This window comes from Canis lupus, chromosome 18, assembly GCF_011100685.1.
Source record: "Canis lupus familiaris isolate Mischka breed German Shepherd chromosome 18, alternate assembly UU_Cfam_GSD_1.0, whole genome shotgun sequence".
NCBI lineage: Eukaryota > Metazoa > Chordata > Mammalia > Carnivora > Canidae > Canis > Canis lupus.
Genome location: NC_049239.1, coordinates 35,519,998 through 35,542,155, shown reverse-complemented (window position 1 = coordinate 35,542,155; position 22,158 = coordinate 35,519,998). Strand labels below are relative to the sequence as shown.

Genomic DNA, 22,158 nt, shown 5'->3' with positions numbered 1-22,158 from the left:
CTTTCTTTCTTTCTTTCTTTCTTTCTTTCTTTCTTTCTTTCTTTCTTTTCTTTCTTTTCTTTCTTTCTTTTTTCTTCTTTCCCTTAAGAAAAGGAAAATCTCTGGAGATTGGGGGGGCGGGGGGGAGGCACGATTATCGGGAAAAGCTAAGCAAATGGCTAACCCTCTCACATCCATATTCAACCGCAAAGAGAATCACGAAATCAAGTGCGACCCAAGAGAATGTACTGGCAGCAATGAGAAGCGAGCCTACAAACCTGTGTGTCTCCTTTGGTGTCTTTTGAGCTGGTCTGAACGAGAAAACCTTCGTTCACAGTCCTTGAAGTCACACTGGTACGGTTTCTCACCTTGGGGAAGACACATATTCCATTTGAAAATGATGCCAGAAATGGGGATCTCATTAAAGCCGAGCTCTCCTCCTGGGACCGTGGGATCCCCAAACGCCTAAGGCACTCTGGCAGACCTCGTCAGGGGGGTGCTGCCGACAGCAACGAGAGGCTAAGGGCCCTCCTGTGCGCAGGCTCCTGGCCAGTGGGTGTACAAGAGAGGACTGGGTGGATGAGGATGGTCCCTAACCTCTGGGTTGTGAGTAGACGGGAGCTCAGGTTCTGAAGTCTCACTAGGGTCACATCCAGCTCTGCCACTTAAAGCTCTGGGCAGGTGCCATTTCCTTGTTGAGAAATGGGGCCCCAAATCTCACAACTTCAAAGGATTTACGAACAGACGAAACCAGGCCATCCACATTAAGGGCTTAGCCCAGGGTCTGGCACAGAGGCACTGCTCCAAAAACACTGGTAGAGAATCTTTAGACAAATAATAAACCAAAGAAGTCTTAACTCTCAAACGGAGTTGGGAGGCAATTCTGGGATGGATACGCCTTGGAGCTGGCCCCATGAAATAAGTGTCCTATGTTCCATGGCGTAAAGATGTGATGTTCTCTGCTACTGACTTCTCATCCCTGAATCAAGCATAAACAGCGCCATGGTTGTGAGACACTCAAGTTAAACCAGGAACCAAAGTAGTTAGGAAGGTTTTGGTATCCCTTTATCCGAGAGTAGTCAGGAGTGGGATTACACAACTTTCTGCCTCAGAATGGAGAAGCCCCACCCCTATGCTTGCTGGAGAAAATTCAGCCATGAGTGCAACTGAGCAACCTTGGGCCTTCCCACCTTCTTATGAGAACTCTGAGTCACCAGTATTCTGGGATGGAGAGCAAACTATTTGAGGCCAGTTGTTCTTTCTGCTGCAAGGCATTCCCTAGTTGCCTTTCCGGCCTCATACCCTCCTCTATTTCCCTGATAAATCTGTATTCCCGCTATACCAGAGCTCAGCATTCCCCAAACTGCCTTGCAGTTCGCTCACACCAAATGCCCTTTGTCCCTATCTCCACATTTTCCTCCCACAAAAAAAGTCTACTGTATGTCTCTCACCAATGCCACCTGCTTCCTCTGCATATGCCTTCTTGGACATTTCATGTTCAGACTGAAAGCCCTTCCTTGCCTCAGTACGGGATTTGTTCCGGAATATCTAACATTGTAGGCTACGTCCAGGGCTACCTTCCTCCGTGGGCTGGAAAATTCTGAGGGCAGGAGCCTTTCCTTAACTTTGTATTTATATCTGGCTCAGTGCCTTACATTCCACCAATCCTACTCGGTCTAATTTCTTTTCTCTGCCTTTCTGCTTCTGCTCCTTCTTTACTTCCTCTACTGCACTCTACCAACCCTTGGATGGTTAGCCAAGCCCTTCCTCCTTCTGGGATGATTTTAGCTCACACCAGCAACTCTTCTTGGCTCCTCCAGCCTCGGGTTTAGTACACTGTCATTACTCTCGTGACCCCTTTTCGTTTGTATGTATCCTAGCTCCAAAACAGACTATCAACTCTTTGAGAAGGGGGTTTGTGAATTGGAGTTAAAAGGTATGAATTTGGGCTCTGCTTCCACTATACCCTATCCACCTGGTAACTGGTCAGTGCCTGAGGAATTAAATGAAATAATTAATGTAGATAGTCTGGCACCTAAGAGATATTTTATATAAAAGTACTTAATAGAATAGTCTTACTATTATCATACGTAGATAAAAAATGATCGCACTGTTTCAAGAAAAGGGCTGCAGGACTGTGAAATACCAGGCTCCTCTCCTTGTCTTCTGGAAAGAAGAGCTTCTTAAAACCTCCAGCAGGTCTGGGGGTCTTGGCTATCTTGTCCACTGCTTCCCCTTCACACAGACCTCTCCCCCTCACTGCTTGTTAAGTGCCTCTTCTCCATCAAAGGTTTCTAAAACCGTATTTCCTTCACTGTATTCCCTTGCGTTTCTCCAGCCACAGTTTTACTTTATTATTTTCTTTATAACCTTTACAGACACTTTTCAAAGGATCCCATTTGGGGAACCATGTAAAAATATAATGGGCCTCTAGGTGTCTCATCTTTAGCCTCAAAGCATGTGGTCTACTGAGTGCAAACTCAGGTTTATAAGAGAACTGCATCCTCCAGACACAACTTAGCAAAGTTCAACGATCCAGAGAGATCTAAACGTGGCTCACTCTCCTTTTCAGCTTCTCCAAAGCAAAATAAGCAGTAATAACAAAATAGTAAGGGTAATTATAATAATGAAACTGTCTTTCCAGTTACCAAAGACCAACAACAAATAAACAAACAAAAAACCCCAGCACCAGGCTCCCCTTTAGGAAAGCCTGTGTTTTGCACTGCTTCCCTGCAATGGAGACCCAACTACGCTCCCATTCAGTGCCCACAAGGCCAAGAGCAAATGTTTGTGAAATAGGCTGTTTATACTCAATGTGGCCAACAACCAGACAAGGCCAATTCTCTTTCCTAGAAGAAGGCAGATCTCATGACCTGTGGGAAAATCCAGTTTTCCTTGATACATCCATCATCAAAAATCATCTTTCTTTTTTTAAGATTGAAAACAAAAATTAAACCAAATCCATTTTCCCATTCCTATCTGGTTGGTTATTACTAACCCAAGGGAATCCATCCCGTTTTTCTTTGGGCCATGTCTCTCCTTAAGTCTTACTGACCTTGCCCATCAATCTCTCAAAACCGTCTGATTACCAAGCTCCCAGAACAGGTCCTCTCTCTTTAGAGATGCTACTAGGATTCTAATAGTTACACCACTGTTTATTCAGACCTATAGACATAGGCTACTATACTGGGTGCTTCACATCTAATGTCCTTTAATTTAATTTAATTTTTTAAGTTTTTATTAATTTATTCATGAGAGACACAGAGAGAGGCAGAGACATAGGCAGAGGGAGAAGCAGGCTCCATGCAGAGAGCCTGATGCAGGACTCGATCCCAGGACCCCAGAATCATGACCTGAGCCAAAGGCAGAGACAACCACTGAGTCATCCAGGGCGCCCCTAATTTAATTTGACATTAAAAGTTAATCTAGGGAAGCCCTGGTGGCTCAGTGGTTTAGCGCTGCCTTCAGCCCAGGGCGTGATCCTGGAGACCCGGGATCAAGCCCCACGCTGGGCTCCCTGCATGGAGCCTGCTTCTCCCTCTGCCTGTGTCTCTGAATCTGTGTGTGTGTGTGTGTGTGTGTGTCTCATGAATAAATGAATGAAATCTTTTTAAAAATTAAAAATAAAAGTTAATCTAGTCTTGAGGCACCTGGGTGGCTCAGTCAGTTAACTGTCCAACTCTTAATTTCAGCTCAGGTCATGATCTCAGGTGGTGCAATCAAGCCCCACATCAGGGCTCCACACTCAGTGTGGAGTCTGTGGGAGATTGTCTCTCTCTCTGCCTCTGCCCCTCCCCGGCTCTTTCTCTCAAAAAAAAAAAAAAAATCTAGTCTTAACTATGGTTTAAGGCAGGTATTATCACCTCCATTTTCCTTGAGACAAAATGAAATCCAGAGAGAGGTTAAGTAACTTGCTCAAGGTCTCACCACTTGATCATGAAGCCAGACTTCTAACACAAGCAAGTCTCTTCAGTTCTGTGGAATTCTCTCTCCACCACTCTCCTCTGCTCTTCCTGAAAACAGTTTACTGAATTCTTTATTGAAGGATGGACAGTCAGGATACAAAGTTCCCCACAGCCTTTTTTTTTTTTTTTAATCACATCGGCCAGACCTTTCAAAGCATTACCGACTATCAATCCAAGAAATTTTCCATGTCCTTAGTGGTGTGCCAGCCAAGAGCAGGAGTTCTTGAACCACCTTGCCCAAAGGCCACTGGAAAAGAGGCTGGACGGTGGACACACTTACCAGTGTGCTTCCGGCTGTGCATCTGTAAGTGTGACAGCTTAAAGTATCTCTTATTGCAGCCCGGGTAAGCACACATGAAGGGGCGTTTCTCACTGGTCTCAGATGCTGACCGGACAAGAGTCGGGGCAACTCCAGGCACACGCCGCACATCCTGCAGGCAGAGTGTGAGAGAAATGGAGACTTTAAGCCACATGTGGATATTCATGTCAGTCCTAGGGAAAGTGAGCTTTAGAATATACCCAGAGAAAGGATGACAGATATAAGATCTAAAACCACTCCCATCCACACCCCAGATGCCCACAGCAGACATCACTAATGGATGACAGATCAGGACGTTCTATTGTGCAGCACCCCAATGTCATTACTACTGATCAACCAGAGCTGCTACTTCACTGAAGTCTGTTTGGGGTTGCTGATCCAGAGGATCTGGAAAAGAAATGCTGGGGACTCCAAGAGCTTCCAAGCCATTCTGTATCTCAGCTTCTCCACTTGAGGCAGTGAGGTCTGGAAATTCCAAGTCCCAGATTCTATTTCCTTCCACTTGGATTCTATTTCTTTCCACTCGGCACATGATTTCAGGCCCAATCTGCCATGTGCGGATAAGCCCTTATTAGAGAAAGATATGGGATCCTCAATGAACCCCAAACTGACCAGACTTTCCATATGGGAATAAATGACAAGGAAGGAGGGACCCCTGGGAATTGGGGGTTTTCTCTGTGATGGGGCTGAAACCACCAGGGCTAATGGTGTAACCAGTGTAATCGCTTAGTAGTAACACCAGAAAACATTGGGTCTGCCTTCCAGGCACTTTCCATCCTTCACTGTTGATTCCCTTTATCTATGGGAGTGGGTATGTGTATGGTCAGTTCTTTATGACAAGGTACTAAGGGGACACGGTGAGGCAAACTCTCCTTCCTGCTCTCAGGATCAACGACTCATAGATGGGTGAACTGAGAGTGCCCGAGGGGCCACCGAATCCTCCTCAGTCTCTTCCAGATGTGCAAGTCAAGACCAAAGAGCATACCCATGTTTGTGTTAAGACCTGGAACTGCCTCTGAGCTTAGCGGTGTCCCTGCCCTGTGCATCTTCCACACCATGCTTACGTTCTAGATTCTACTTCACACTGCCTGGCACTGTGAGATCTTCTTTGAAGAATAAGTACTAAAGTGACATACACATTGCTGTTGATAGGCCACAGTGTCTCAAGGCAAACAGTGGCAAAATTAAATGGTGAGCCAGCTGTGTTTGATTGTCAGACTCTAGGAGAAAACGAGTAGGTAGTGAAACAACACCTGTTAGGTCTGGAGTCTATCAGCAGCCATGACAGTGAGTCTGACAAATGGCTTGGTGGAGATGAAGGCAAAAGGAGCTTTTTTCATTTCCTTTAATTCAATCTATATGTGGCACACACAGCAATGGGATATAAAATCGAGTTGTCAGTCAGCCAAGGATCCTGGTGGAAGATGGTATTTTTTGGAGGAGAGACCAGGATGACTCTTCATGGTACCTCCATCAGATTTTATATTTCTGTAACCCTCACCTTTATTCTCACACTTGGAAGGTTTGGGTTGAGGGAGCACGCTGTTCAATCACCACGCTTCTGAAGACATCAATCAGAACCTCTCAGAGCTACCTGCCCCACACATCATGTGGACACCCGGCTCACACACCACTTATTTCTAGGGTACTGACTATTCTGGTGAAAGTACCACTGATGTCACTTGTGTTACAGCCACTGAGTCACAAGTCAAAGTCACAAATGCACACCCTTGGTACCTGCGTGTGGTTCTGACCTCCCAAAAGAGGCTCCGCTGAGGTGGCCTGCCATTGACTTCCCCAAATTCTCCAAAATGTTTACTTTTTCACTTTACTTTCCTCACTCTCCTTGAAGCCCTTCTCCCCCAAACTGTTCACAGCCCTCTGTCTCCCTAAGAAGCAATGCAACATGGTGGTTAAAAACAGGGGTTCTGGGCACACCTCGGTGGCTCAGTGGTTGAGCATCTGCCTTTGGCTCAGGTCATGATCCCAGGTCCTCGGGTCAAGTCCCACATCGGGCTCCCCGTGGGGAGCCTGCTTATCTGTGTCTCTCATGAATAAATAAATCTTAAAAAAAGAAAAAAAAAGAAAAACAAAAACAGGGGTTCCAGAATCAGACAAGACTTGTGTTTAACTAGTTATGTGACTGTGGACAAGTCACTCATCTTCTCTGGAATTCAGTTTCCTCATCCATAAAATGGACATGATGGACCCAGCTGTTAAGATGCACTGAGGATTAACTGGAAAAATAAAATATAGACATGGAAGAAACTTCAGTGCATATTGCTAAGTGACAGAAGGCAGTCTGAAGAAGCTGCATGGTGTGTGATTCCAGCCATAGGGCATTCTGGTAAAAGGCGAAACTGCAGAGTCAGTAAAAAGGTCAGTAGTCCTTTGGGAAGGTGAGGGGGGGTGGAGAGGTGAATAGGTGGACATGGGCATTTTTGTTTTCCAATTGTGAAACTATTCTGTACTAGAATGTGCAGGTCGATACGTGGAATTGTGCATTTAAAGAAAACCCATGGAACTGCACAACACAAGAAATCAACCCTACATAAACTATGGACTTTCATTAACAATAATGTATCAAAAAGGAACCTTAGGACAAACTGGTAGTTGTGCTGGCAACTTAACTCTTAAATGATTCAGAAATAAGTTATATATACATAAAGAATAATAAAGTGAATGTGGTAAGCTATTAGCAATGAGGAATCTGAATGCAGGTAGCATATCTACTATTTTTAGACTTTTCTGTAAATTTGAAATTATTTCAACTTATACTGAAGTTAAAATGTAAAGATGAAATAGGCATGTTGAGGCAAAAAAGTACAGAGAATAGATTAGCTCTACTATGAATTAAATTATCTTGAAATCTGAAAAAAAAACAATAATGTATTTTTTTAAAAAAAGGATCAATACCAGCTTATCAACTGTAACAAGTGTAGTATACGGAGGCAAGATAATAACAGGGAGGAGAGGGAAGAGGAGGGATATGGGGACTCTTTGTATTTTCTGCAGTTTTTCCCTAAACCCAAAACTGATTTAAGAAATTAAATCTGGGGCAGCCTGGGTGGCTCAGCAGTTTAGCGCCGCCTTCAGCCCAGGGCGTGATCCTGAAGACCCAGGATCGAGTCCCACGTCGGGCTCCCTGCTCGGAGCCTGCTTCTCCCCCTGCCTGTGTCTCTGCCTCTCTCTCTCTCTCTGTGTCTCTCATGAATAAATAAATAAAATCTTAAAAAAAAAAAAAGAAATTACATTTGTTAAGAGAAAAAGCCCATATATAAAATTCAGCACAGTGCCTGGCATGCAGAAAGCGTCCAGCAGCAACAAGGTAGTGCCGTTATTGTCATTATTTATTATTACTAGTGGAACACTTGGCAAGATCAGAGTCAGCTTCGGGACGATGCAGACCAAGTCCAGGGTCCGCTCAGGAAGCCAAGGGTCCAGGTCACCCGTTCCAAGAACTGCATGGCCTACCGGGAAACGTGAATTAAGCGGTGGACGGGGGAAGGGATGGGATTCCACCAGGAGCTTCTTGGGCTGAGCCAGGGACGTGGCTGTGGTCACAATGACCCACCTGGAGAGGAGGCTGCCCTCTGCCCCGGGGGAAGAGCAGAGGTCCCTATCGTCAGAGGGGCCTGTGATGAGGACAGACTTACCTGGCTGAATGGCCATCAGCAAGGAAGCAAAAGGCTGCTGAGAAGGGAAGGAGGCACTGAGGTCCCCGCCCAGTGATACCCCCCGAGGTCTCACCTGAATGCCCCTGAAGACGCCGTGCGTGTGTATTCTGTACTGGGCGCCGCACAGGATGGGCGTTGTGTGGTTGTCACTCTCATACCCCGTGCCGTGGCTGCGAACACAAAGAACGGACAGCAAGGCTCAGAGGGGTCCGCAGGTGCCATCTGGAAATGTGCATCGGCACCAGAAAGAAGGTCTTTAAAAGGCTCACGGGACAACAACAGTTGGTTGTCTGCATCCCTCCACCTGGGCTGTTCTGGAAACAGGACTCTGTGCGGGGCAGGGCCGCTCAACCCTGGGGTCACCACCACGCAGCCCGCCCTACGCTCAGGTTCTCACTGGCCGGCCTTCTGGGTCTCTGCCTCTCCGACAGGCTGGGAAAAGTCACAGGGGCAGGATTTCATCCCCAGCAAGTTGTTTACCCTCTAGCCAGCCGAACTGACAGCTGCGAATATCTCAGGAATGAGCAGATACCTCAAGTTTCACATTAAGTGCAATGGATTTTTGTCGGCACCTCATGACTCAGTTTTTACCAGATAGCACGGAGAAAGTGATGACACAGAAGAAATGTCACATTCTCAGACGTGGGGATTACACATCTGTGGCCCTGCTCCACTTAACCTACAGATCAGTTTTCCAGATCGACTTAACTCTTTGCAGCCAACCGGTGCCACCACTGGACACTGGATAATCCTACCCAGCGTTGGAGTGGCTGGTCCTCTAGCTGGTGCTCAGGTTGATCCTGGACAGCTTGCGAGGGCTGAGGGATGTGGATTGCTGAAGAGAATACCTCGGAGGCAGTGAATCCTCTAAAAGTATTCTCTCCTTTAGGTAAAAGCTGGTATCTATTCTGCAGTTATTTTACTTCCAAATGAGGCAGAGCAAGGATTCTTATCTGCATGGGAAGCACGGTATAATCGCATCTAGAATCAGCACAGGGAGCTCTTATGAAATGCCTCCGTAAAATGGTGCAGCTGCTTTGGAAAATGTCTGGCAGTTCCTCAAAAGATGAGACCTAAAGTTACAATACGACCCAGGAATCCTACTTCTAGGTATATTCCCAGGAGAAACGAAAACCTGTATCTGCACATCAACTTGTACACATTGTTCATGAGCAGCATTATTCGTAATAGCCAATAAGTGGAACCAACCCAAATGCCCATCAGCTGATGAACGGATGAACGAATTATAGTATATTCATAAAAGGGGACATTATTTGGCAATAAAGAGGTAGGAAGTACTGATACATGATGATGTGGGCAAACCCTGACAACAGGGGAGTGAAAGAAGTCGGCCACAGAGGACACACCTACTGTGTGATTCCATTTAACCGAAACGTCCAGAAAGCGCAAATTATGTAGAGACAGAAAGTGGATTGGGGATCGGCTGCCTAGGACCCGTGAAGTTGGGGGAACGGGGGAGTGACTGCTGAGAATGTCCTAAAGTTGTGGGAATGGTCGTACAACTCTGCGAATATACTAAAAACCACTGATCTGTATACTCCAAACTGACAGTATGTGGAATTTATAAAGCTGCTTTACAAAATTAACTCTGGGGAATATTGGGTTCCTTCCATGCACGATTGTTTTTTTTTTGTTTGTTTGTTTGTTTTTTGGTTTGGTTTGGTTTGGTTTGGTTTGGTTTTCTCAAGCCTCCAGGTGTCACTAACTTGCTGTCAGGGCCGAGAACCTCCACCCTCTGCCTCTGTTCCTCTAGAGAGGCCAGGGGTCCCAGTGCAGGAAGCAGGTAGCTTGGCTGCTCAGCCCACTCCATAGTGTGGGGAAACCCTGGGGCCGGCTCCACCTCCCACTTCCCCAGGGGAGACAATTCCTGGAGGGGAAGGCTGTGTGCCAGGACAACTGACATGTCCACACGTCCCATGGCCACAGCAGCTATGGGATGCATCACATTTAATTCTGGCTCCAAGCTTTCTAGAAAGAATCGCCTGTCTCCCTTGCAGAGATCAGTGACAGCAGTTTGGGGAACTCGGTGGCAGTTCTGCTCCCTTTAACCTACTACACTTCATCTCTACATCCTCCAGGTGATTTTTGACATATCTGGGGGGCAGGGTCCCAAAGAGCCAAGCCAGGGTTAAATGCGCAAAAATTGGGAAGAAATGCCAAATCCAGATAACATCTGCCTCTCTGAACCATACAAGGTACTTGCCCAGAAAGAGGCCAGGTCTGCCTTACAATTATGCTACAGAGACAGTGGGGGTATAAGAGCTGATGACAGTGGCGTGTGGTAGCAGAGAGAGGACAAGGCAAGAATGACACCGCCAGAACATTCTGCCTTGAGGGCTGTGAAGACATGCTGCCTCTGCTTGCTTTAGTCCTCTGCATGGAGCCAGAAGGTGACACGTTTTCTAAGGCTGAGGGATCTCTAGGGACACAACAGAAATCTGAATTATTTTAAAGGGGAAGAATTAGGGATCTCTAGCCTTGGCAGCTATTCTCCGGATTTGATATTACTTGGGTTCCTGGAGGGCATAGGTAACAGACTTTCCTCAAAATACTTGTCCCAGGAAATGAGGCGCCGCACTACTCAAAGGTAATGACATGATCCTCAGAGCCAGATGCAACCAACACACTAAAGAAGCACCCAGAAACAAGACTGTACCTGCCAAACACGCCCCTAGGTTCTCCTATCAGGTCTGTGAACAAAAACTACAGCTGGGCCTGCCGGCTGGCTTTGATGTCTCCAAAAGACAAACACATCAGTGCAATTCCACGCTGAGGAAACCCCGCAACCCAACGTTCTTCCCAACGTGGTCTGCCCAGAACACTGAGTACAACACATAGGCATCCTGGTGTCTGCCAGGACAGCTGACATGTCCACACGTCCCACAGCCACAGCAGCTGGAGGGTGAGTAAGCTGCTCTCTGGATAAGTAAAGGAAAGCAGATCAGTGGTCTTGGGACCATATACTAACATGTGGCGAAGGCATCTACTCCAACCCTCATTTGAAAGCTCCTGGAGCTCATCTTCAACAGTTGGACAATACAACTGGTGGTAAGTTTTTAGGGCAGCCCACTCCAGTTGGGGGAGTGCTTTAATTGTGAGGAAAGGCCTTTCTAGGCCAAGCTGAAATCTGCCTCCTCCCCTCTGTCTTCTGGAGAACCAGAGTATTCGTGTTTTACAGCCACCTGTATATCTCCTCTGCTCTGCAGTAAACTCGGCCTCAAAGACAGAGACCAACCTGCTCCTCTGTATCCTCTCAGCTCAGAGACCAAAGTAAGGTGCACAGCCTGTAAATGTTCCATGAGAAGGACTGAAGCTAACTCCTCTTCCACACGACGGCCCTTCAGGTATTGGAAGACAGCTTTCCAGGGCACAGAGCTGCAGTTCTCTCAGTGATTACAACACACACTGGTGTCTGATTCCTTTCCCATCCATATCATCCTCTTCTTGATTCCCTTCCTTTGTTAACTCTCTCTCAACTTTTGGGCTTAAAATGGATCCTAGTGGCCCCAGAAGAGTGCTACTATAAGGGAGGGGGGAAGGAGGGCCATCCATAAACACAAAAATCTTAAGAATTGAGGAATTTACATAAGTGCATAAGACCAAAGAGTACATGCCTCACCCAAGGGATTCCATCGCATTGTTCAAAACCAGTATCCAGTCAAACACAACACAATGCATTAGGCTCACAGGCTGTCAGGGCTCCACGAACACATCTAAGAGCATATCACTTTGTAGCACACAGGTCACAGTGGTCTTCCCCAGTCAAATAGAATCCTCAGCGTCCAAGAAAGCATGAACTGCAATTAAGGCATGTATCTCCAACCCTGCGCTTGAACATGACTTCTTTAACTGCAGTTCAAGACTACACATCCTTCTTACTTAATTTATTTTTTTTACATTTTTAAAATTTAAATTCAATTTGCCAACATGTAACACCCCGTGCTCATCCCATCAAGTGCCCGTCACCCAGTTAAAAATGTCACATTTACCCTTTAAATTCCATTTCATTTCTTTTAGCAAGTCATTCCCAACCGTTGAAATCTTTTTTGACTCAATTTAGCTTCCAAAATATTTGCTTTCCATCCCATTTCGTATCATCTCCACCTTTGGAAACCATCTTTTCTGTGTTGCTATTTTTTTTAAATGCTGTTGTGGGGAACTATTATATTTACAATACACGTAATTGTTCTCTAGTATTCAGGATGTGACCAGATTCTAGAAGGTCTCTCTCTGTGGCAACCTGGGGGAAGCCATCATAGAGAATTTAGTCATTTTGATGGGCAAATATCATCAGCAGAGGTTCATCTGAAACAAAATGGCTCAGGATGATGACAGCTGCCCTTGGAACAATAGCCACTGTTAATACCAAACTATTAGCTTAGATGGTCAAGGAAAACCAAGCTCTTCCTCCAAGAGAATTATACTGAAAAAGTTCCAGGGACTATGCTTCAGATTTCTACCCCAAGGGAGATCTGGGTCTCTTGATTGCTCGGTGAATTAAGCGAGTGAAGGAAGAATTCTTAGAGGTCTAGAGCCAAAAAGCCTTCTAAGAAGGGCAAGGAGCTACCACCCAGTGAAGAGGTTTCTGGGGCCAAAGATGTACTTTCCAAATAAATCAATCATAAAGCCCTGGATAGTTGGGGAGTAAAAATTTATCATGACCCAGAGACAAGAGTGTTATCATTCATGGAGCAGCCCTAGAGTGGAGTATGAATCCCAAATCTGCCTTAGGGTAGAAATGTTTGCAGTGGGTAGATCTACCTTCCAACTCAGATAATGAGGAGGAAAGTAAGGACTGTGCTCTTCCAGCCAAGGACTGGTAATTATATGAACCCAGTGATTGCCAAATCTTTCCATTTTCCAGAAAAGTCAGAAATCAATATTTTTATATGAGATCACTTCAGCTTTAAATTCTGGCAAATGGAGCACCTGGGTGGCTCAGTCAAGTCTCTTGATTTTGGCTCTGGTTATGGTCTCGGGATCATGAGATCAACCCTGCATCAGGCTCCATGCTCAGCAAGGAATCTACTGGAAGGATGCTCTCCCTTTGGCCTTCCTACCCATTCTCTCTCTCTCTGTCTCTGTCTCTCTCTCCCCTCAATCAATCAACTAAAAATTCTGGCAAATAATTGAGATTTTATAGAATCACTGTCAGGTCAGACAAAATATCTCTGGCCTAAGGGCCACCAGTTTGCAACCTCAGCTTTAAAGGTTATGCAAGGAATTTTAAGTTACAAACTGGATAATTTTGTCTTGATTTTGTTGTCTCCTGCCACATGGCAACAAAGTAGAGTGGGGATATATTTAATTCTTTGAAAACTGAGTATTAGAACTCTTTAAACCCTTGAACACTGAAAAAGAAGCTGTACTAGTACAGCAGACATGGCCAATGCCACTAGGCCAAAATCCAGAGGCACTTTTCATCTACAGGGATCAGTGTTTCACCTCTAAATTTCATGGGCCCAGTTGCTGGTAGGTTTAAACATTGAAGCTTTAGGCAGGAAAGTGCAAATCCCAGCATATCGGTTTTCTACAGCTGCTGCAACAAATTATCACAAACCTGGAGGCTTAAGACATAAATATATTCCCTTAGAATTCTGGAGATCAGAAGTCTAAAAATCAGCCTCCCTGTCCTAAAGTCAAGGTGTGAGCAGGGCTATTTTCTTCTGGAGGCCAAGGAGAAAATCCCTTTGTCTTGCCCAGTTTCTAGGACTTGCTTGCATTCCTTGGTCCTTTCTTCACATTACTCTGTCCTCTTGCTTCCTTTGTCACATCTTCTACAACTCCTCTGTTGTCAAATCTCCCCTGTGTCTTCTTCTTATAAAGGCACTTATTATGTTTTATGTTTAGGGCCTGCCCAGATAATTCAGGATAATCTTCCACTTCAAGATCCTTAACTTAATCATACCTGCACAGTCCCTTGAGCTACACAAGGTATCATTCACAAGCTCCAAGAATTAGGACTGAGATATCTTTCGGGGTCATTATTCAATCTACTATACCAAGAGAACCAGATTTATTCAGTTTCTTGCAGATGCATTTTAAAGAGTTAAATTAATCTGAGTTCTTTATCTCCAGATTAATCTATAAGACTAGTCCAAAAGAGACACGACAAACACCTCCCCATCAGAACTTCATAACATAAAATGAGACTAGGTAAGTAAAGCGCCCCTCAATAAATGTTCACTATTACTTAATTAGTAAGATCTTCATTCTACAGCAAAGGATATGGAAATTTAAGAAGACACTGAGTTATCTGCCCAAAGTCAGACTGATGGGGTTTGAATGCAGGTCAGTCCAGCTCTCTTCCTTCAAAACTAGCTCGACAATCCGAGTGGTATAACCCCAGCCTGGGTTCACTTCTATCATCAAGACACTTGACTAATCCCCAGCTATTTTCTCCAGTGGTATGAATGAAATTAGACTTGCTGAAGGTTTAAAAATGTCGTGGGAGTGGGTAGGATAAGATAAGGGGAGCAGTCAGGAGGAGCAAGTTCAAGACACTCACTTTTCAGTACACTCCAGCTTCTGCTCTGAGGCACAATATTTATTTTGGTACAAAGCAAGCACAAAGCTAGCTGATAGAAGTGGCCTGCTTATATGCAACAAAGCAACCAAAACTGAGCATCATTTTTACAAAAGGAAATTCTTTCCACCTAACTGGGAAAACAAAGTAAACAGAAACAGTTATCAGCAGACCATACACCTCATGGCTTCCTTCTTGGTGGTGGTGTGGACTATATGTTTTCCTAAATAGCTTTAAAATGCATAAATATATATCCTGAGAAAGTTTGCTTTTCCTAGACAGCTTTAAAATACATAAACATGTGTCCTTAGAAAGTTTGTGAAAAGAGAAAAATGTCCCTCATATAACACAAATTATGAGCTTTCTTCATGCTAAAACCTTTACATTGAGGTTTGGCCCAGAAAAAAAAAAAAAAAAACTTAACATTAGAAGAGTAGCTTCTTTAGAAATGATTAATTTTGATATTCCACAGGCACAAGAAGATTAATAAAAAGGAATTGAGGTTTTACAGATGAGGAAAACCAGAGCTGCCCTGAAATCCCTTATCAACAGAGGAGGTTAAAAAAAAAAAAAAAAAAAGAGAAAAAAAGAAAGAAAGAAAGAAGAAAGAAAGAAAGAAAGAAAGAAAGAAAGAAAGAAAGAAAGAAAGAGAAAGAAAGAAAGAAAAAGAGGACTTTTGAAGGTAATTAGCATTTGATACAAATATTCAAAAAAGGAAAAACCTCCATCTGTGACTTCTCTCTCCTGCCTCTAGTCCTTGGCCAGGTGGGCATCCCCCATCTTTACCTCGGTCTTCTCACCTCTGCAGAGTTTAATCAGGTTGAAGGAAAGCACCTGGGGAGACTTCAAAGTCTTGCATATGCAGAAAATGGAATTTACCCATCCACCCCTCTTCTCTGTCCATCCTTGATACTCAGGCTTATGAGATGCTTGAGTGCTTAATTCCTCTTGGTGTTGAAAATACACTTTGCCACAAGCCTTGAGAACCATCACCCCTGGCTAGTGTGCCACTTCTGAGGGAAAAGAGGACTGGAACCATGTTCAAAAAGTGTGCATCCTTAAAGGTTAAACACAAGAGATGGGGCTAAACACACCACTCTTGCTAAAATAAAATAAAATAAAATAAAATAAAATAAAATAAAATCTAATCAAGCTTCCAGACCTAACTACGTATTTATAGGAACTACAGGGAATGGAGGCCCAAAGTTAAAAGACTATAAGAGGAAGCAATCTGCAGAATCCAGATTGTGAGATTTTCTACTGACCAACTGACTTGCTGTCTCTAACGTATCAGTAGCATGAGAAAGAATGTATAGGTTTAAAAGCTTTACTGAATGAAAATCTAAGTTCCCTGTAGCCAAAGTATTTTCAGAACTCACTTTCATATCCACTTATAAGATCTAACTTGGGAAAATGAATACACAAGGAATTCTCTTTCTGTACATAGTCAGAGGTGATGGCAACCCAGCACGATCACTTGCAGCTCAACGTGAATGCTATTTGATTCTCTGTCTGAACGTGATGTGTTCAGGGCAATATTTAAATAAAATTCTGCACAAACATGCACAAACATCCACAGCAATGTCATCTGGCCATCCTCTGTTCTTTTCGTAATTTCATCATTTAGAGTGGGAATATAGCAAATCAATGGGTATATCAAAGTCAAAGGGTTTTTTCTGTTCCTGAGAATATCCAAGTGATGCAGTTTCTTTTATGAATCCAGCGGAGAAACCAGAACTTAAAAAATGAAACAACCAAGTTAAATTTGATTGAGTTTTAAAAAAAACAAAAACAAAACTACAAGTAATGTCTGCAGTCTGATGATTCATGAGTATAAAATTTCCCCAGAAGTACAGTCTACAGAAAACAACCAGCTATTTTTTTTTTTTTTGCTCAAAAAAAGTGTGTCTTCCTCCCCAACTCAGGTGTTTCATTTCAGTTCACATCTCAAGACAACGATGCATTTTTGACTTTTAACAAAAACCTAATCTATCTTGTGTCACTTTTCATTAAAGAGCATATTATGGAACTTTTAATGAACACTTTTCCCATGAGCATTAGAAAGAAGGCTTCTCCACTCCATCCCTCATTTACTTTCTCTCCAAGTTTCATACACCCCTATGGCATCCAGTTACAAAGTTATCTGGAGAGGAAGAGGGCTCATGCCACTTTTATTAACTTTGACTGATTTACTTATTTACCTATCTATTATTATTTATTATTATTTGGACAGAATCCAAAGCAGACTCCACGCTGAGCACAGAGCCTGACTGACTGTAAGATCATGACCCGAGCTAAAACCAGGAGTCAGACACCTAATGGACTGAGCCACCCGGGCGCTCCCTGACTTTGGTTCTTTTAATTCTCTGTTGAGTATCTCTTTTCTGCCCATTCCACATCTATCCCACCTTCCTCTGGAAATATGGCCCTCCTCCTTTCCAGGGGACCACTTTTCTTCTACTCCTGCCCTCAGATTCCAGGGATGGACATATGCTCAGGATCTGGCCAATCAGATCACTGCATTCTCTAGCCACGTGACCCAGCCCGGGCCAGTCAGCGCCTTCTCTGGGCCTTTTGTTGGAAAAGAGCCAATAGAAGAGGTATCCTCCCTGTGAGCCTGTAGATGCCCAAAACCAAAGCTACTTTTTCCACAATGGCAAGAGTCTAAGAAGGCAGCCTGCACAGAAAACAGCAGAGACAAGAGACAATGAAACAGTATCCTAATGAGCCCCTGAATCCAGACCTGGGGTTTTAAAATACAATATAGGAAGTTACTAAATTTAAGTTTCCCCTTTGACCATGCCAGTTACAACTGGAGTTTTGCCACCTGCTGTAGAAAAAGTCTTAATTCACGCATAATCTAGCAGTTACCTAAAAGTCACTGGATTTATTTCCTTAGTGAATTTTCAAAATACAGAGTATCTATAAATGAGTACTGGTCCCTTCAAAGTATTACCTTCTGGAAGATGCATACTTGTTGTAGCAATGCTATCATTGGTATTCCTCTTTTGGAAGTTTCTCTATGGTCATGGCTCCTGTCTTCACGTCTCATGCAACCTGGTCATTGGCTGCTGTTCAACAGGGCACACAGACTGAGTGGCTGACAGCCTGACAACAATGCTTGTATAAATCAGTCCTTAGGAACCATTGAGCCTTCCTCAACACCTGAAATGGTACACAAACCTCCTCCAACTGACCCTTTCCCTGCTATTTAGCACACAGAGCAGAGCTAAGAGATATTTTAAATATTTAAATCCAGTTTCTCACAACAGTTTGAAGAGAACACAGCCCAAGAACACCACAATTTTACCGGCCACTATCACTTGGAAGAATATTTTTTGGCACGACTTTCATTCCTATTTCAACACACACAAACACAGGAACTATATTTTCATAGACCACCTCAATCAGATCATATAAGAAATCTCTGGATCTCTCCTTACATGTGTCTGGTATTGAAGTGATAGTTTACCCAAATCCCAATTTGATCTAACTTATTGGGTTCACTGTTCTCAAAGCCTTGGTTCTATGGCCAGAAACTGCTGCTAGATACCAAGAACAGCTGTCCCAGATCCACATGGGAGACAAATCTCACACAGGACGGAGGGAGCAGGATCTTCTCAGCCTGGATTCCTAAAGGCTCTTACCCAGCTTGCTTTTATACTCTTGAATCTGAAAAAGTTTACTCAACTATGCTCAATTACATTTTATTTTTATTTTTATTATTTATTTATTTATTTATTTATTTATTTTCAATGACATTAAAAAAAAAAACCTGTCCTCCCTAAAACACCAGGATCAAGCAAAGGGTTCTAAAGATTAATATGTCCTCTGCTTCTCCACTGTTGAAACGGAGGCTTGCAGGTATGAAGGCTGTGTGCATAAATCATCTTTTCCTCAAGTCCCATCCTCCAAACGAATGTTAGTAACACAACAAAGTATTTCAAGGTGAAGAAACAAAGGAAAAATCCTCATAATATATTCATGGAATCACACTCATTCTCAAAGAAATTCTGAAGCTAGAGGCATTACTGCTAAAAAGTCTTGAAAAGGAGGAAATTCAAAATAGACATCTGACACAGAATAAGACTTGAAAAAATGTTGAGGAATGCCATCCATATTCTTTTATTTTTTTAAAGATCTACTTATTTTATTTATTTATTTTTATTAAGATTTTATTTATTTATTCATGAGAGAGAGAAAGAGAAAGAGAAAGAGAAAGAGAAAGAGAAAGAGAAAGAGAAAGAGAAAGAAAGAGAAAGAGAAAGAGAAAGAGAAAGAGAGAGAGAGAGAGAGTGGCGGAGACATAAGGCAGAGGGAGAAGCAGGCTCCCTATAAGGAGCCCGATGCAGGACCTGATCCCGGACCTCAGGATCATGCCCTGAGCCAAAGGCAGACACTCAGTCACTGAGCCACCTAGGTGTCCCTACTTACTTATTTCAGAGAGAGGAGTGGGGGAAAGGCAGAGGGAGAGGGAGAGAGAAACCTAAGCAGACTCAGTACTAAGCATAGAGCCTGACGCAGGGCTCCATCTCATGACCCTGAGATCAGATCTGAGCTGAAATCAAGTGTTGGCTGCTTAACCAACTACACCACTCAGGTGCCCCAGCTATCCACATTCTTGAAGAAAGGTTGAGTTTTTTTCCAAAAGTCAATCTTCTCCAAAACTAATTTTTAAAACTGATGCAATCCACTCGAAATTCTAATTAAGACTTAAAAAATAAACTTGTTGGGATCCCTGGGTGGCACAGCGGTTTGGCGCCTGCCTTTGGCCCAGGGCGCAATCCTGGAGTCCTGGGATCGAGTCCCATGTCGGGCTCCCTGCATGGAGCCTGCTTCTCTCTCTGCCTGTGTCTCTGCCTCTCTCTCTCTCTCTGTGTGACTATCATAAGTAAATAAAAATTAAAAAAAAATAAATAAATAAACTTGTTATTTTAGAATTGTTTTACATTTACAGAAAAGTTTCTAAGATAATATAGATAGTTGCCATGTATCTCATACCCAGGTTCCTCTCTTATTTATGTCTCACATTAATATAAGTGCATTTGTCACAATTAATGAGCTAATATTGACAAAGACTTTCTTTTTTCATTTTTTTTTTAAAGAAGGAGAGTGTAAGTGCATGAGTAGGAGTGGGGAGGAGCAGAGGGAGAAGGAGAGAGAGAATCTTAAGGAGGCTCCACACCCAGCGCAGAGCCAGATGGTGCTGAGATCATGACCCTGAGCCAAAATTAAGAGTCAGACGTGTAACCAACTGAGCCACCCAAGTGCCTCGATAAAGACTTTTTTTTTAATTAACAAAATGAATCTTAAATTTATGATTCATCTTGAATAATAAACAAGCGATAACAGCCAAAATTAGTTTGAAAAAAGGAATACAATGCTAGGAAACTCCTCCCTCTGTCTCTCTCTCTCTCTCCTTCGGTGTCTCTCATGAATAAATAAATAAAATCTTTAAAAAAGAAAAAACAAAGCTAGGAAACTTTTCTATCAGATTTTTAAACAAACTATAAAATTATACCAAAGAAAACAGTCTGATACTTAGCAAAAAGAATCAGATTGATCAAAAGAAGAGAGCAGAGTCTAGAAATGGATCCAAGGAATTTGATAGGCTCCAAGGATTAATAAAGGTAATATTTGGTTTTTTTTAAAGATTTTATTATTTATTCATAAGAGACACATGGAGAGGCAGAGACACTGGCAGAGGGAGAAGCAGGTTCCCTGCAGAGAGCCCGATGTGGGACTCTATCCCAGGTCTCCAGGATCATGCCCTGAGCCAAAGGCAGACGCTTAACCACTGAGCCACCCAGGTGCCCCATTATAAAGGTAATATTTGAAGTTAACAAGGAAAGACTGGATTATTTAAAATAGTTTGAGGATACTGGCTAATCCTCTAGATACAGGTCAGGGTGGAATCAAATTGCCAAATAAATGCAAGATGAACTAAATGTTTAAATATAAGAAGTTAAGTTTAAAAATATACCTCAAAATATCAACAAATAAGTAATTTAAAAAAATTGGGATGGGAAAATCTTTTCAGACAGGATACTAAAGCAAAAACTTGAAACCGTAAGACAAAAACTGATCATTTTTACTATTAAAGTAAAAATTTCTGACAGGAAAAAACAACACCATTAAGAGTTAAAATACAAATCAGAGAAAATACTTGAAGGGCACAGGACAACCAAAGGGTTAATATCCTTATAAACAAAGAACCCTTGCGGATCCAGGGTTGCTAGATAACCTATCCCAGCTCTTAGTCAGACACCAGTTTCCCATGGAGCCTCTTCTCTCTCAAGGACAGTGTTCCAGCAATTCTTTTATTTTTTTAATTTTTATTTTTTTAGATTTTATTTATTTATTCATGAGAGACACACACAGAGAGAGGCAGAGACACAGGCAGAGGGAGAAGCAGGCTCCATGCAGGGAGCCCGATGTGGGACCCGATCCCGTGACTCCAGGATTAGGCCCTGGGCTAAGGCGGCGCTAAACCACTGAGCCACCTGGGCTGCCAGTTCCAGCAAGTCTATCCTCTCCCACCAACAACTTTTTCCCTCTTCTTGACCATTCTCATCAGTAAACAAATATGCAGGTCCTTCTCTCTAAATATAAATAAATAAATAATAAAAACAGTAAGAAACCACCTTTTCCTGACATTCAATCCTCATTGAGTTAGAACCCCATTTCTTTGCTTCTTTGTGCAGCAAAACTCCATGCAAGTGTCTTTGTACAAGTGCCTATAGTTTATCTCCTCTAGGATCTCTTAAACCCATCTCTGTGAGGCACCCCCCAACCCAATCTCTCCAGTGACAGCTACGGTTACTAGCTCGGTAAATGTTTCCAGGAGTTTCTCTCTGCAGATGCAAACACATCCTAATAAAAATTAGTGACCACTGCAGTGGTGAGATAACAGATACTTCTTCTCCTTTATGATGTTTTGGTACTGGCCTGAATTTTTAAATACATAAATTAAATAAATAAATAAATAAATAAATAAGCAAGCCTGTGTTACTTTTATAATCAAGAGGGAAAAAGTCGTTTTCATTGTAATAAAGTCACCATTTTAGCCTTAAGAACATTATATCTATGGCTTTGGTTTTAAAGAGTTAGAAATAAAGCTAGAGTAAATGAACTTTTTCACTTTTATTTTATTTATTTTTTTTTAACTTTTTCACTTTTAATAAGAAAAAAAAAACCTACTCAAACTCTTGTTTCAGAGAAGTGTTATATTATGGATGACTTTTTGCTGGTGTAGCTTCCATGTCCACCTTTTCCTAGTGGAGATTATGATTTTTTTTCCCCTTGGGTAAATGATAGGGAGAAGGATTCGTGGTAAGTAGAGGGTCTCAGAATGGCACAAAATGGGATCATAGACATGAGTGGTCCAAAATACTCTTTTAGGTCATGAAAGACATCCTCCACACATCTGATATACTTATCCTCCTCCAACACACACACACACACACACACACACACGTGCAGACACATGCACGCACACACCCCTTTATCAACAGGCTGGAATCCTACTTCCTCTTTCTCTGCTGAGGCCATCATCCTCCTCATATCCATCCTCGATCCTTTACCACCTCCTTGCTTTTCTATCTTTCCTGCTTGATCTCTTTCTTCTTCTGATCTGAAAAGACCCGTCATTTTCCTTCACCTTTACAAGAT

At 43.0% G+C, this 22,158-nt stretch overlaps 1 protein-coding gene across 8 annotated transcripts in view; it reads right to left on the bottom strand.

The window, feature by feature from the left end:
• The window catches only part of WT1 (WT1 transcription factor), a 49,247-nt gene that overhangs the window by 4,622 nt on the left and 22,467 nt on the right, over positions 1-22,158 (bottom strand). For all 8 annotated transcript variants that reach the window (XM_038563110.1, XM_038563111.1, XM_038563113.1 and 5 more), the window contains 3 exons: positions 8,014-8,110; positions 4,225-4,375; positions 258-347 (listed from right to left, as the gene is read on the bottom strand). In XM_038563110.1, the coding sequence (XP_038419038.1) occupies positions 258-347; positions 4,225-4,375; positions 8,014-8,110 (338 nt within the window). The remainder of the gene's footprint in view (positions 1-257; positions 348-4,224; positions 4,376-8,013; positions 8,111-22,158) is intronic.